Source organism: Oreochromis aureus, linkage group 17 (genome assembly GCF_013358895.1).
Source record: "Oreochromis aureus strain Israel breed Guangdong linkage group 17, ZZ_aureus, whole genome shotgun sequence".
NCBI lineage: Eukaryota > Metazoa > Chordata > Actinopteri > Cichliformes > Cichlidae > Oreochromis > Oreochromis aureus.
Genome location: NC_052958.1, coordinates 19,830,529 through 19,843,584, shown reverse-complemented (window position 1 = coordinate 19,843,584; position 13,056 = coordinate 19,830,529). Strand labels below are relative to the sequence as shown.

Sequence of the window (13,056 nt, the reverse complement as noted above, 5' to 3'; positions counted from 1 at the left end):
GGTGATTTACTATTTACCACAACAAATGGAAAGTCAGTCTGAGGCTCAGGGGATATTCACTGTGTCACAGGTATTTACACATAAATTAAAGTCTAATTATAAAACTCATCTGAAAATGTTACAGGAATCCATTCAGATAGTTGACTGTGAAGCTCAGCTCAGCTTTAACTGTCACACTGATGAGATTAGATGTATTTCTGTTCCACTGCATTTGTACAGACTAATAAAAGTGATTCTGCATCTGCCAGCATTTTAAAAGCTTTTCTGTGTAATGAATGTGGAGCAGTTTGTACACATTACACACTTTTAGTACCAGGGTTAGAAAAGATTGTGTCTCATCATAAAAACACAATTCCTCGATTTTTATAACACCCCATGAACCATTTATGAATCGATTTATGCTTTCTAAGTAAAAGATGCAGCCTGGTTTTTCTGGAAAGAACCGAAAGATGTGCCAATTATGCTCATTTCTGAGAGGAACATCATCACATAACATTAATCACAACTGTCCACAGCAGTGCTGTTGAATAACTGTTCCTTCGTCTTTTTACTAGTAACTAGTTTTTTTCTTTCCAGCATTAAAAACTTAAAAAAAAAATGTTTCTGCTTTTACTTGATTACGTATGATTTTGTTACTTAATATTTTCATTTAAATGTGTGCCTTTTTACTGTATTCTATTTATTTTGACTTCAGAGTAGTTTTTTTTTAAATTACAATATTGCTATCGAACAGTATATATTACATGATTTCATAACTTTTTACTTATTTAAGCTTTTCCCCCCTGTGTGTTTAAATGTGTTTAAATAATTTTAAAGTAGTAGTAAAGTAGTAATTAGTTAAGTAACAGCCGGCAGCAGAAATTGAAGACTCAGGACCAGGAAACATTTTTTCAGTCTTGCATTGCGCAGTTTTGGTGAGGCTGTGTGAACTGTAGCCTTTGTTTTCTTTTTTTTAGATGGCAAGAGTGGCACCCAATGTGGTCTTCTGCTGCTTTAGCCTGTGTGCAAAGTTTGAGTTTGCAATGCTCTTCTGCATACCTTAGTTGTAACAAGTGGTTATTTGAGTTACTGTTGCTTTCCTATCAGTATCAACAAGGCATTTTCTCCCACAGAGCTGTGATTTACTTCATATTTTCCTCTTTTTTGGGCCGTCCTCTGTAAATCCCAGAGATGTTTGTGTTAGAAAATCGCACCAGATTAGCAGTTCGGGAAATACTCCGACCAGCCCATCTGGTACCAACAACCACAACACGTTCAACCCAGTTAAAATAATCTTTTTTCTCATTCTGATATTCAGCCTGAATGTCTGCAGGTCATCTTGACCACGTCTGAATGCATTGAGTTACTGCCACAGGATTGGCTGAATAAATGTTTGTGTTTGTGTTACCAAGGAGTTGAAAAGGTCTACCTAATAAAGTGGCTGTAGAGTGTATATCCAAAAGTATAAAGCAAAATGATTTAATGTTTTCAATAAATGACAATAGACTAAATACCCAAAACAAGAATTTGTATAACTACATCTGATTCACACAGGTGCACAAACCTGCGGATAATTTACAGCTCAAATTTCTTGTAGCCTGGTCTTATGCTCCAATATTAAACCCACACACAGTCATAGTGGTGATTTAAATATCAGTAGTTTATTTTGGATACACACCATAGATGTCTATTAGTCAAAAACATTAACTGAGATCAAACTATGAACACACACACACTAGGGGAGAGCTATTGGAGGAAAGAGAGATTATGCCACCTACCGAGCAGCAACGAGTGGAGGAGGATCAGAGGAGATGTGGTTTGTGTGAAACTGAAGCAGCAGTCACTTTTTAAGAGGGGGGCTAGATCCACCCCTGGAGAGAGAGAGAGCCTTAAGAGAGAATGAGAGAGAGAGACCTTATAACATGTGTTCTGTATGTCCGAGACTCATGGGAAGTGTAGTTGTTGAAAGTGACTTCAATCTTCACCCAAAATTTAAAATCTGTTTGTAGACATGATGTTGGAGTTTAGTGAATCCCCCAAAGACTCTCGGGGCAAATGAATCCCGAGGGAAATCAATGGGCGAGCCAAACTTTAAACCATAGACTGTATATAAAAGATGGGCATAGTCACTGCCAGGCTGCTTTTTTGGTACCGGAAGTGACCCTATTAGGACAGGCCTAAGTCGTTTCTTGCTTCAGGCTGTAACAATGTTTATGTCTGCTGTGAAGTTGGATGCGTTAACATGGGAGTCTATGGCAACTGACTCACTGTTTGAAGCAGCATCAAGTGGCCACTAGAGAAACTACAGGAACTTCATCCCCTTAGGTTGGTGCTTGGCTTAAGTCAGGGGTGTCCAACTCCAGGCCTCAAGGTCCAGTGTCCTGCAGATTTTAGATATCACCCTGTGTCAACACACCTGAATCAAATGATTAGTTCACTACCAGGCCTCTGGAGAACTTCAAGACATGTTGAGGAGGTAATTTAGTCATTTAAATCAGCTGTGCTAGATCAAGGACACAACTAAAACCTGCAGGACATCGGCCCTTGAGGCCTGGAGTTGGACACCCCTGGCTTTAGTGATATTAAGGTTATATATCTTCACCAACACCCCTGACAGCAACATCAATATTACATTACTTTTAGTCCTCCTTGCAACATATTTCAGTGCCCAGTTAAAAGCCAACAAGAATGAGGACATATAACAGCAATATATATGAAACAAAAGCAGCAATATATATGAAACAAAAACAAAAACCAAGTAATATAAAACTTATTCAGAGTGTTATTTAGTACAAACAAGCAAACATAACAGTTCTTTTAAATAACTGTGTTAAAAAAATAAAATAAATGTAGATAATGTAGTGGGAGGTTTTCCACAATTTCAGCCCCATAAAAGATCATTTTAATCTATTTTCAACAATAAAAGTGAAAAATAAGTCTAAACCTTGGATTTGCTTCATTCCTGTTGTTAATTAGAGGGGATACATGACGAAAAATAGTAACGTGTAGTAACGTGTAGCAAAATTGGAAAAAATACTGGCGAAAATAGTGGTTTTTTTAGTCAAAGAACAATATCACTTCACTTATTAAAGTTATGTTGTATTTAATTTACATATTAATTTATATATTTGAACTCCTGGGATCAATAACTCATAATAATTTTTCAGTTTACTTTTTAAAATTTGACCATTTTTTCTTGGAAATTTGAGTAAAAGAAAAGCTTTTTAATAAAAATTAAATACAGTGAAAATAAATAAAACTATGATAAAAGACGCCTCCTCTATCGCCCCCTAACCTAGGAGGCTCTTCTTTCAATTTCGCGGCAGGTTCTTCATGAATTGACGTCCGCGGCTTTCCGTAGTGTTTACATCCGGCGTAGCCAATATGGCGTCTTGCAGTTGGCCTGTTAGCTTTAAATAGACGTATTTTAATTTTTTTGTTTGTTTCACATTCATATTTAATGGTTTTCTTGGGATCAGTATGTAAAATTAGCTTTTTAAATAGAACCACACAATTTATCAGTTGGTGTATTTTATTTGGAGGATGTTTTTTCTTACACACACTTCCCGTTGCTAACACGGCCGGCTAACAGTTAGCTCGCTCCTCTCCACTCTCGGGGCTATCTGCGAACCATGACGGAGGTGGAGGAGCTGCGGCCCGTTCCCCGGGAGCGGGCCATCCTGGAGAGCTTCTTCGCCCAGCTCGGCATGTTTTCCTTCGACCGAGCAAAGGACTACGTGGAGCGGGAGAAGGACGGCAGCAGGAGCAGCGGGAGCATCTGGAGCGCGCTGCTGGCCGCTCTGGCTCACCTGGCCGCGGCGGAGAAGGTGTACCACAACATGACGTTCCTGGGACAGAAAATAGGTAGCTTTCTTTGCTGCTGTGGTCTGCTGTATAACTACCACCATGTGGTGGATTGAAACAGATAAAATGGAGTATAATATGGGGTCTGTGCATGTACGAAGCTAGAATAATTCGTCGATCTGTAATTGATTTCATTGACATATTAAATGAATTTAAAATGTATTAAAAACGTGCAAATCTATGAGGGAAAAAGTTTTAATTTCAGGTGAAAAATTGCATATTTGTAAGAAATTTTTTTGAGAAGATTGGAGCATGTTTATAAGTAAACAAAAAGAAAAGGGTCACTGCAAATCTGCAAACAAGTCTGTTCTGAGCATTCACCTTTAACCTGTGGTGAAATATTTCTGTCGTCATGGGAGTCATCTCCTTCAGAATGACAGTGCAACATCAGTAGGGCATGAGTGGTCACTGAACACCTTCATTAAAACATCAAATATGGGAATGTTTTGGGAAATCTGGGTTCAGTCCATCCAAAATAACTGTGATTTCAGGGTTTTTACTTCTTTTTCCTGCTGTGAGAGTAAACATTTCTAAGTATTTATCTTTTTTTGCTCCTAATAAACAGCTTTTAAATGTAGTGCTGTGAATGCAGAGTTTTAGGTTTTATAATTTATGTCCTCAATGGATGTCCTGCATCACATCCTGCAGAACACACAACAGCTCCAACTTTTTTTTATCGCTGCTTCAGTCAGACTTTTAATCCAGTCTGAGCTGAGACTTATTATTTTTTCATCTTCATTACAAGTAAGCAATGATTTCTTATTGTCTAATATTTGTAACCAATTAAACATTTAAAACTCGACATATAAATGTAACTTCCACCACCAGGTGGCGCTGCAGAACCTGAGTGTATCTGTAGCTTGACACACTCCCCTCTCTCTGCAGGTGGCCAGTCCTTCTTTAGCCGGAAGGACTCCATCCGCACCATCTACACCTCGCTGTACAACGAGCTCAGGAAGGTGGTGATGATGGGGCGCCACGGCCAGTCGAACTCCTCTTCCTCCTCCTCGGCCTCCTACCTGGAGGACCTGCTATCGCACCTTTCAGAGCAGCTCTGCCACTTCATCCAGGCCCGCATGGAGATGGCTGACCTGTACGAGAAAATGCACTCACTGGGCAGCCAGAAGAACGTCAACTCTGAGGAGCTGGTCACAGTGCTCGAGGTCGTCCTCCAGAAATACAGCTCCAAGTGTGTATCTGATTACAGAGTACTTTTACTCAAGTACTGCATACACAGTACAGAGGCACTGCTACATTATATTCAGGGGTGCACATAAATGGTCCGCAGGTGCGCATTCGCTGTCTAAATAAAAGACGCGCACCAGAGAAGAAGTTGCAACGCGCGTTTGCGTACATAAGATTTTCTGGAGGAGGACAGACATTTGTTTAGAACTCTTAAAGATGTCGAAGAAGCAAGCTCCTTTAAGCAATTACTTTGGTGTTCCTCCACCTCCAAAGAAATGTCAGAAGGAGTCCGAACTGCAAAAGAAGTGCGTATTCTTGTTAAAGTGGTTGCAGGAGGTGAGCTGCCTTCAAACAAATGATGAACGCACAGAGATGTGGTGCAGAATATGCTGTGAAAATCCCACTCTAGCGGACAAAAACAGTGCCTTTTATATGCACGCAACTTCTTATCTGGTGCGCGTCTTTTATTTTGACAGTGAATGCGCACCTGCGGACCACTTATGTGCACCCCTGATTATATTTTACCTCCAACTTAATTATATGTACTTCTATATACTTGTATAAGTTTTGAGTTAAAACATTTTATTGATTCAGTAAACAAACTTCAGTCCTTATTTCAGGTGTTAAATCTTCCTTCTTTGTTTTTTTTTTTGCATTTACTTTTACATTTTTATCACCCAGCAACCTTTGAAGGACTACGAGGTCAGCCTTCAAGAAAATCTTTTAATTTTGCAATGTAAGAGTTAAGTAGAACAGTTCGAAACTACCACAACTAACATTCGACTAAGACTTCCAGACCCAGGTAGTGTGGTCCTTTGATGTTGATGATAAAAAAGCGAGATAAAAAACCCCCCCAAACATTTACGGTTAAGTATTTGGACAATGACACAATTTTGACACAAACCAGGTGACTGTGCATAAAAATGTCTGTAATTCCTAAACAGGTCCTCGAACTAAAGCTGGAAGTCAGCACTTAAATCATTTCCTCGTAGTTTAATTAAAAACCTGCTGTGGTGGTGCACAGAGGCAAAAATTGTGTCATTATTCAAAAACTTGTGGACCCAAGTGTAAAAAACAAAGAGCGAGAGAGAAAGAGAGAGAGTGACATATTGAGGTTGTTGAAGGGAAACTTTGAGCTCAGGAATCTGGCGTTTTCCCCAGAGACGTGTCAGCAAAGTGGCGTCCTGCAGCCGCAGCAGGAACAGAAAGCGAGTGAGCTGTTGACTGAGCTGGAGCAGGATGCGCTGTGACGTGCCACACGTCAACGGGTCAGCCAGCCGTGAACCGGCGAGAAATGGTGACGTGCTTGCTCTCTCTCTCCCTCGTCAGCAGACCTGGGGGAAACGTTTGTCTCAGCTGCTTTCAGGTTTCTGTAAATAGGCCAGAAGAGAAAATAAAGGATTCTGTCTCCTCAGGGAGATTTTATTTTGGCACCCTCAAAACTTCTTCACATTTTGCCTTTTGCAGGTCTGTCAGCACTGTTCAGAAGTGATTGTTTCACTGGAGCCTCAGTGTGTGTTTGTTTCAGGCCTGGAAAAGATGAATAATGTCAGACCCAACAGAAGGAATAATGACTGATTGATGGAGGAAGTTATTGGTTCCTTCTTTACTTCCTCACCTCCTTCTCTTTCTTTCTTTTTTGCTCTTCCAGGTTCCATCATCCCATTGTGGGCCGGGTGGAGGAGGGCTTCCAGATGGAGGTGGACGTAGTGACACAGCTGCTGCGCTGCCAAGCCCAGTTGTCCGAGTGGCACTTCCTGCCTGCCCTGCTCAGCCTTCACGGTGCCAACTCCAAGCTCATCACCTGGGGTCAGCTTTTCCAGCGGCAGAAGGAGACTCGCAAGCACCTGTTCGGAGGTCAGTCCCAGAAGGCAGTGCAGCCTCCGCACCTCTATGTGTGGCTGCAGCGCTTCCAGGCGGCACTGCTTGCCAAGTTCAGCTTCTACTTTCACGAAATTCTGAGCAAGCAGACGGTACCGGCTGACATGAGGGCGCAGACGGCCCGCACCACCCCGGACTACTACGGCAAGATCTCCACCTTCATACGCAAACACGATGCCAGCAATGTGTCGCTTGTGTTTGACAACCGCGGCTCGGAGAGCTTCCAGGGTCACGGCTACCACCACCCACACTCGTACCGGGAAGCACCGAAGGGCGTGGAGCAGTTCCCCGCAGTGGTGTCGCTGCCATCGGGAGAGCGGCCGCTCACGCACTGGCCCAACGTCATCATGATGATGGGAGACCGCGCTGCTGAACTCAACACTCTGGACAAAGTGGTGCACTTCTATGATGACAAGGTCCAGAGCACATACTACCTGACGCGGCCGGAGCCGCACTTCACACTTGTCGTCATCTTTGACGGAAGGAAATCTGAGAAGGACCTGCACCTCACCGGCTTCTTGCAGGAGATTTCCGGCTCGCTTCGGAACTCCAAACCTTTCAGCACCCTCAAACCCGGGTCGAAGGGCTGAACTACACATCGACAAGACGCTAAAGTTTTACACGGTCCTGCGTTTTCTGTGGTCCAGCTGGTGCTTTTTGCTGCTTTGATTCTCAGTTTGCCAAAAATGTTTCAGACCAAAGAGACTCGAGGTGCTTTGAATTTATTTGACCTGGCCGTGACAGGATGACCACCACAGCACCGCTCGTGCTTAGAGCCTTTTAATTATTTGGCATCATGCAGTTTTAACAGGTTTATGTTTTAATTCGTTATACATTACATTTGTTGTGCTTAATACAGTTTAAATAAAGATTTGAAATGTAAAACAGTAAAGTTTCAATATTTACTTTTTACATATTTGTTGTATGATTTATTTATTTTTAATATCCTTATTTGTTTTAAATTCTGCTTTGGTGCAGCTGCTCAGTTCATCCTATCTGAAACAAGCTGCTTTGGCTCCTCCCCCTGTTTGAACCAACTTTGTTCTGATTGGTTGCCTCTCATAGGCAAGGATACGTGACATCATTTCGAGACCAGAGCAGTTTAACCTGTGAAGCTTTTGGCTCACTGTACATAAAGTGATCTCATTATTTGAAACTTTGGCTATGTTTAACAGGAATATCCATCACTGGAACAGAAAGCTAAATATTTTAAAGGACAATAAAATACTCACATTTTTTTGTGAGTATCGGCTGAGATTACAATTTAAAGAGTGTTCATTTACTAATGCACATACACCCACTGGCCCTTTTATTAGCCCAGTACATTTAAGTATGCAAACACAGTCAAAACGATCCTCCTGAAGTTCAAGCTAAACATCAGAATAGGGGAGAAATGTGATTTAATGGACTTTGAACGTAGCCTAAAACTGCCCATCTGCTCTCCTGCACAACCAGCTTTAAAATTTACAAAGAAAGATCTGAAAATTGAAAATGTTCAGTGAGCGTCAGTTTCTGGCCAAAAATGTCCTGGTGATGTCAGAGGAAAATGGAAGGCAACAGTATCTGAAATAACCACTCACTGCAACCAAAGTATGCAGAAAAGATTCTCTGAAAGCAAAACCGGTTGAACCTTGCAGCTGAAGGGGAAACCGGGTACCACTCCCGTCAGCTAAGAAGAGGAAACTTAGGCCACAGACTCATTAAAAACTCAATTTCTGCCGCAACTTTCAGATGGTGGGCGCACAATTTGGTGTTAACAACATTTGGAGAAATTGTGTAAAAGAACTATGAACAGGTTAAATGGCAGCAATTTACTGAACACATCTGGAAGTTTGAGTGAAAGAAAAACAGCGAAGGAAAGGATCAAATCGATGAGTGGCTTGAATGCTAGTTTAGGTTTATTTATAATATAAATACAACACATTGATACAATCCATTTGGCTATATGAGCTCATCATTAGGAAGCTCAGTTTTCAAATACAGCAACACTAACAGACAAAAACCATTTCCTTTATTATCAAACACATTCAAAGAAACCTCCCTTTGAGTTAAAATGCACCAACATGTTATGATGCTACATGCCAAGTACACAATCCTATACATCAAAGTGCAATGTTCACAATGGGTTAATGCTAGAATTCATAATTAGGAAATCTACTAAACACTTTATGATTATTTCATTCGGAGTGCTGCTGCTCTTCGCTCAGGACATGCGTGAGTGGATTCACAACTTCCAAAAAAGGATTTAAAAAAAAAGGCACTTTCACATACACACACACACACTCACAGATGTGCATCCACAGCCCATCTCAGCACGTCATGTTTCATTTTAATCACCACACTCACAGCCCGGTTGGAGGCCACATTCAGTGTGCTGTTCAAGTGTTTTTGGGCGTTTACACACAGAGCCCCACCCTGTTAGCTTATTGTGAGTTTAAGGTTAACTAGTGACTTCAGTGTAACGAGCAGGTAAACCAGTATTCTGACAAACACACAGATAGTGGCATGCTTTTTGCACTCGTTTTCCCCAACTTCCACTCGCGTGTTCTGGCACTCCTGGCAGGCATGAATTATCTATTATCTAATGCTATTCTAGTACTTCTGCACTTACAAGGGAGCAGAACAAGGGCAGGCAAGCAGAACACACACATACACACACACACTTTACAAGGAGTATCAGGGTCACACTGAGGAAAAAAAATATTACAAGAAGTTCCTCTTTAATTTTGCAGAACAAAGTCGAAACTTGAAGAATGAAGCTGTAACATCAGAACAGAGTTGAAATAATTTAAGGATCAAAACAAACTACTTGTGTAGGAAAAATCGAGTCAGTTTTAGGAAATGCTGGAAATTATAAAAACTGTGCGGTTAGAAGTAAAGGATTATGGGGACAAGGTTAGTCTTGATTCTAATTTCAAAATCCCATTTTAAAACTAAAAATACTGTCAAGAATAAACTCAACATTTTGCGAACAAACCTAAAACACTATTTCCAGAACAAAATTGAAACGGAAGCTACTCTCAGCTGCTCCTTTAATCACCACACTGAGTAGCTCTGCACGTTTGATATGGCAGAAATTTGAAACGCTATTTTGAGAATTAACAAAATAAAATGTCCTTATTAAAGTTGAGATGTTATGCTGAGAAAGTCGAGATTGTGAGAAAAGTCAAGATTTAAGAGTAAACCTGAAAAACTAAAGCTGAAATACTGTTTTGAGGACAAGTCAGAAATTTCAGAATAAAGTCAATATTCTGAGAATTACATTTTGAGAATAAACTCAAAATAAAGTGTCCATATTAAAGCTGAAACACTATTCTGAGAATAGATTTTTATAGAAGTCAAAATGTGTAAATTTTATGTCTGTGCAAATACAATGAGAATTTATGTGTGTGTAAAAAAGATTTGTGTTTGTAAAAAATATTTACACGAGTTACAATTTTTTTTTGTTAAGGTCTGGTTACAGATAAAAAGCAAAAAACTGTGCTCAGGTTCCCTGGCTGTGTGTGACTTTCAACTTACCAGTACAAATTTTGACCCGATTTTTCTTCCTTTCAGCTGATTGGTCAATGTCATGTCAATCACAAATTTAACAATCCAATCAGAGAACAGATGGATTTGGCTGTTGGAGGGGTGCTTTACGGAGCTTCAGGTCCTTGAAGATTAAATGCTCTTTTACATGCCAGCCCAGAGTTTTCCTTCATCTCCATGAAGGAAAAACAGTCTGCATGTCTGAGTTCAGTGATTTTTGTGTCACAGGTTTACGTGCTTATACAGAGCCTTTTCAGCAGTGCTGCAGACCTCAGGGGAAAGTAGTGTTGTGGAAATGACACAGTCTTCAATAGTGGGGATAGTCACAAAACTTTCTTCATTATGAATTAGCGATACATGTTTTTATTGAACATTTGAAGATAAAACAACACAAACTGTTGTAGAGGACATAAAGTCAGAGATAGAAACGACAAGGAGCGGGCGCATCTAGTACACGTAGAGCTGCCGCAAAAACCCAGAGAGCAATTCTGCATCCTTGGGTCTTACTTAGCAGTTAATATTAGCAGCACATGCTGCGTCCGCTGCGAAAGGGCCTTTATGCTGCGCACTGTGACTCACAGCAATGGTCCCGGGTCAGCCCTGACTTTGTGTTAAACTAATCCTAAAGTAATAATGGTATTTCTAACCACTGATATACCAAAACTTTATCCTTTCAACAGCCACCGAAAGTTAAGGAACCTAGCTTGTATGAGCCTTGTGGGATATTTATATAGAAATCCTCCAGCTTCGAACTGTATTAAGCGCAGAGTTTTACATGTAGGTTTTTGCTTTGTATCTGTAAGCAGACCTTAACAAAAAAATTTGTAACTCGTGTGAATATTTTTTTATAAACAAATCTTTTTTACACACACACACAAATTCTCATCTGTAGATGCACAAACATAAAATTTTCAAATATTTTGGTTTACAAGTTTACAAAACTCAGTTCACAAGTACGCATTTGATTTACAAGTACAAAATATTTATGGCCACAATTTGAGCCCATACACATTCACATTAACGCTGCAAATCTCCGTTGGCGAGTCACCGCTGATCGCCCCATGTGTGGGGATGCACGCTGTCAACGCGTTAACGAGCTAACCACGCTAACGAGTTGACGCCATGCCGCCCCTCGCACGGAGCGATCTGCGGTAACTCGCTAACGGAGATTTGCCGCGTTAATGTGGTTATGGCGTTAACGTCATTTTAATGAGATTAACGCTGACAACACTAAATTAATGTTTCAAGAATACATTTGAAATACTGTTTTGGGCATACAGTTAAAATTTTCAGGATAAAGCTTAAATTTCAAGTTCGAAATTTAATGTAATTCAGTTCAGCTTTATATTGTAAGGGAAGGACCCTACAACAATCGAATAAACTGAGAATAAACTGGTACTACTAATTTTCAGAGTAAAGTAGAAATACCGAGAATAAAATGTTGAAAATAAACTCAAACATTTTCCATAATGAATGGGAAATACTGTTTAGAATAATCAGAAGCTCCTTAGACTACGATGACCTGGACGACTGAGAACCTTCAAGTTGAGTATCAGAATAAAACTGTTCGTCTACAGAACACCTCATGTAGATTACGTCACACTTACGAAGCATTTTCAGTCACTCATTTTCAGTTTTTTCTCTTATAACTCACAAACACTTCATGACCTTTCGACTCTATTCGCAAAATTTAAAAAATAAATTTAATTTTTTTTCATAACTTGGCGCTGATGCTCCTTGATACACACTTACAACCGCTCACAAACACACAGCAACAAAATCGTACACCCACCCCACCCCTCACCCGTCCCAGAAAAAGCTCTAACCAAACTCCACCACTCACTCCACAACCCTGTTTGAATGAAGCTCTGGTCTGGGCGTGAGGTTCCCCCGTCTGAAAACACAAGAAGGCTGTTAAAAAGTTTAGCGAGCCGCCGCTGCAGCTCGCCGAACATTCAATAGATGGCTGAACAGTCGTTAAAATACAGGAAACATTCATTAAGTAGCTGGACGTTGGTTAAATAACAAGTTTTCTTTCACTGACGACCTCAGGAGGCGTTTTCGTGGTTTTGAGGTGCAAGTGAGCTTAGCAGCTGAACCGAGTGAAAAAATTAAAAAAATAAATTATAAAGTCCCGCAGACGTTGTTGAACCATCGTTTGCCGCGTCCTCTTCCCAATCGAGTCGCTCGTCCTGGATACAGCAGCCAATCGTGCTCGTTTCTTTTTTTTTCTTTTTTTTGTGGCAACAGTCACATCACTTAAACTACAGTTTTACTGGAGCTGAACTACACTCCCCAACTCCCCCCACACCCCCCACGCGTCTCTCTCTCTCTCTCTCTCTCTCTGATTACGATCTCACACAGGAAGCCCCGCCCACACTCGTACCTGCATCTCCGCATCAGCAGTTCTTTTAGCTAACCTTTGATAAATGCTTCGATACATGGAGAAAGTAAACTCCTACACACCAAGAGAGTACACACCAACCTGACAACACATAAATATCATGGCATATCATATCATAAGTCATGTCATATATTATATTTTATTACTACATTAAAAGCCTTTTTCATCTTTCCTACCATTTCTACCCTCATGTTGATTATAAACATTAAGCAGTA

General features: G+C 40.6%; 1 protein-coding gene across 1 annotated transcript; it reads left to right on the top strand.

Moving 5' to 3' along the window:
- Nucleotides 1–3,290: 3,290 nt before the first annotated feature.
- Nucleotides 3,291–7,794, top strand: kics2 (KICSTOR subunit 2). Its single transcript, XM_031760369.2, has 3 exons — nucleotides 3,291–3,843; nucleotides 4,729–5,032; nucleotides 6,680–7,794. The coding sequence occupies exons 1-3, from the start codon at nucleotides 3,612–3,614 to the stop codon at nucleotides 7,497–7,499; spliced, it is 1,356 nt and encodes a 451-aa protein (XP_031616229.1). The 5' UTR covers nucleotides 3,291–3,611; the 3' UTR covers nucleotides 7,500–7,794.
- Nucleotides 7,795–13,056: the final 5,262 nt, after the last annotated feature.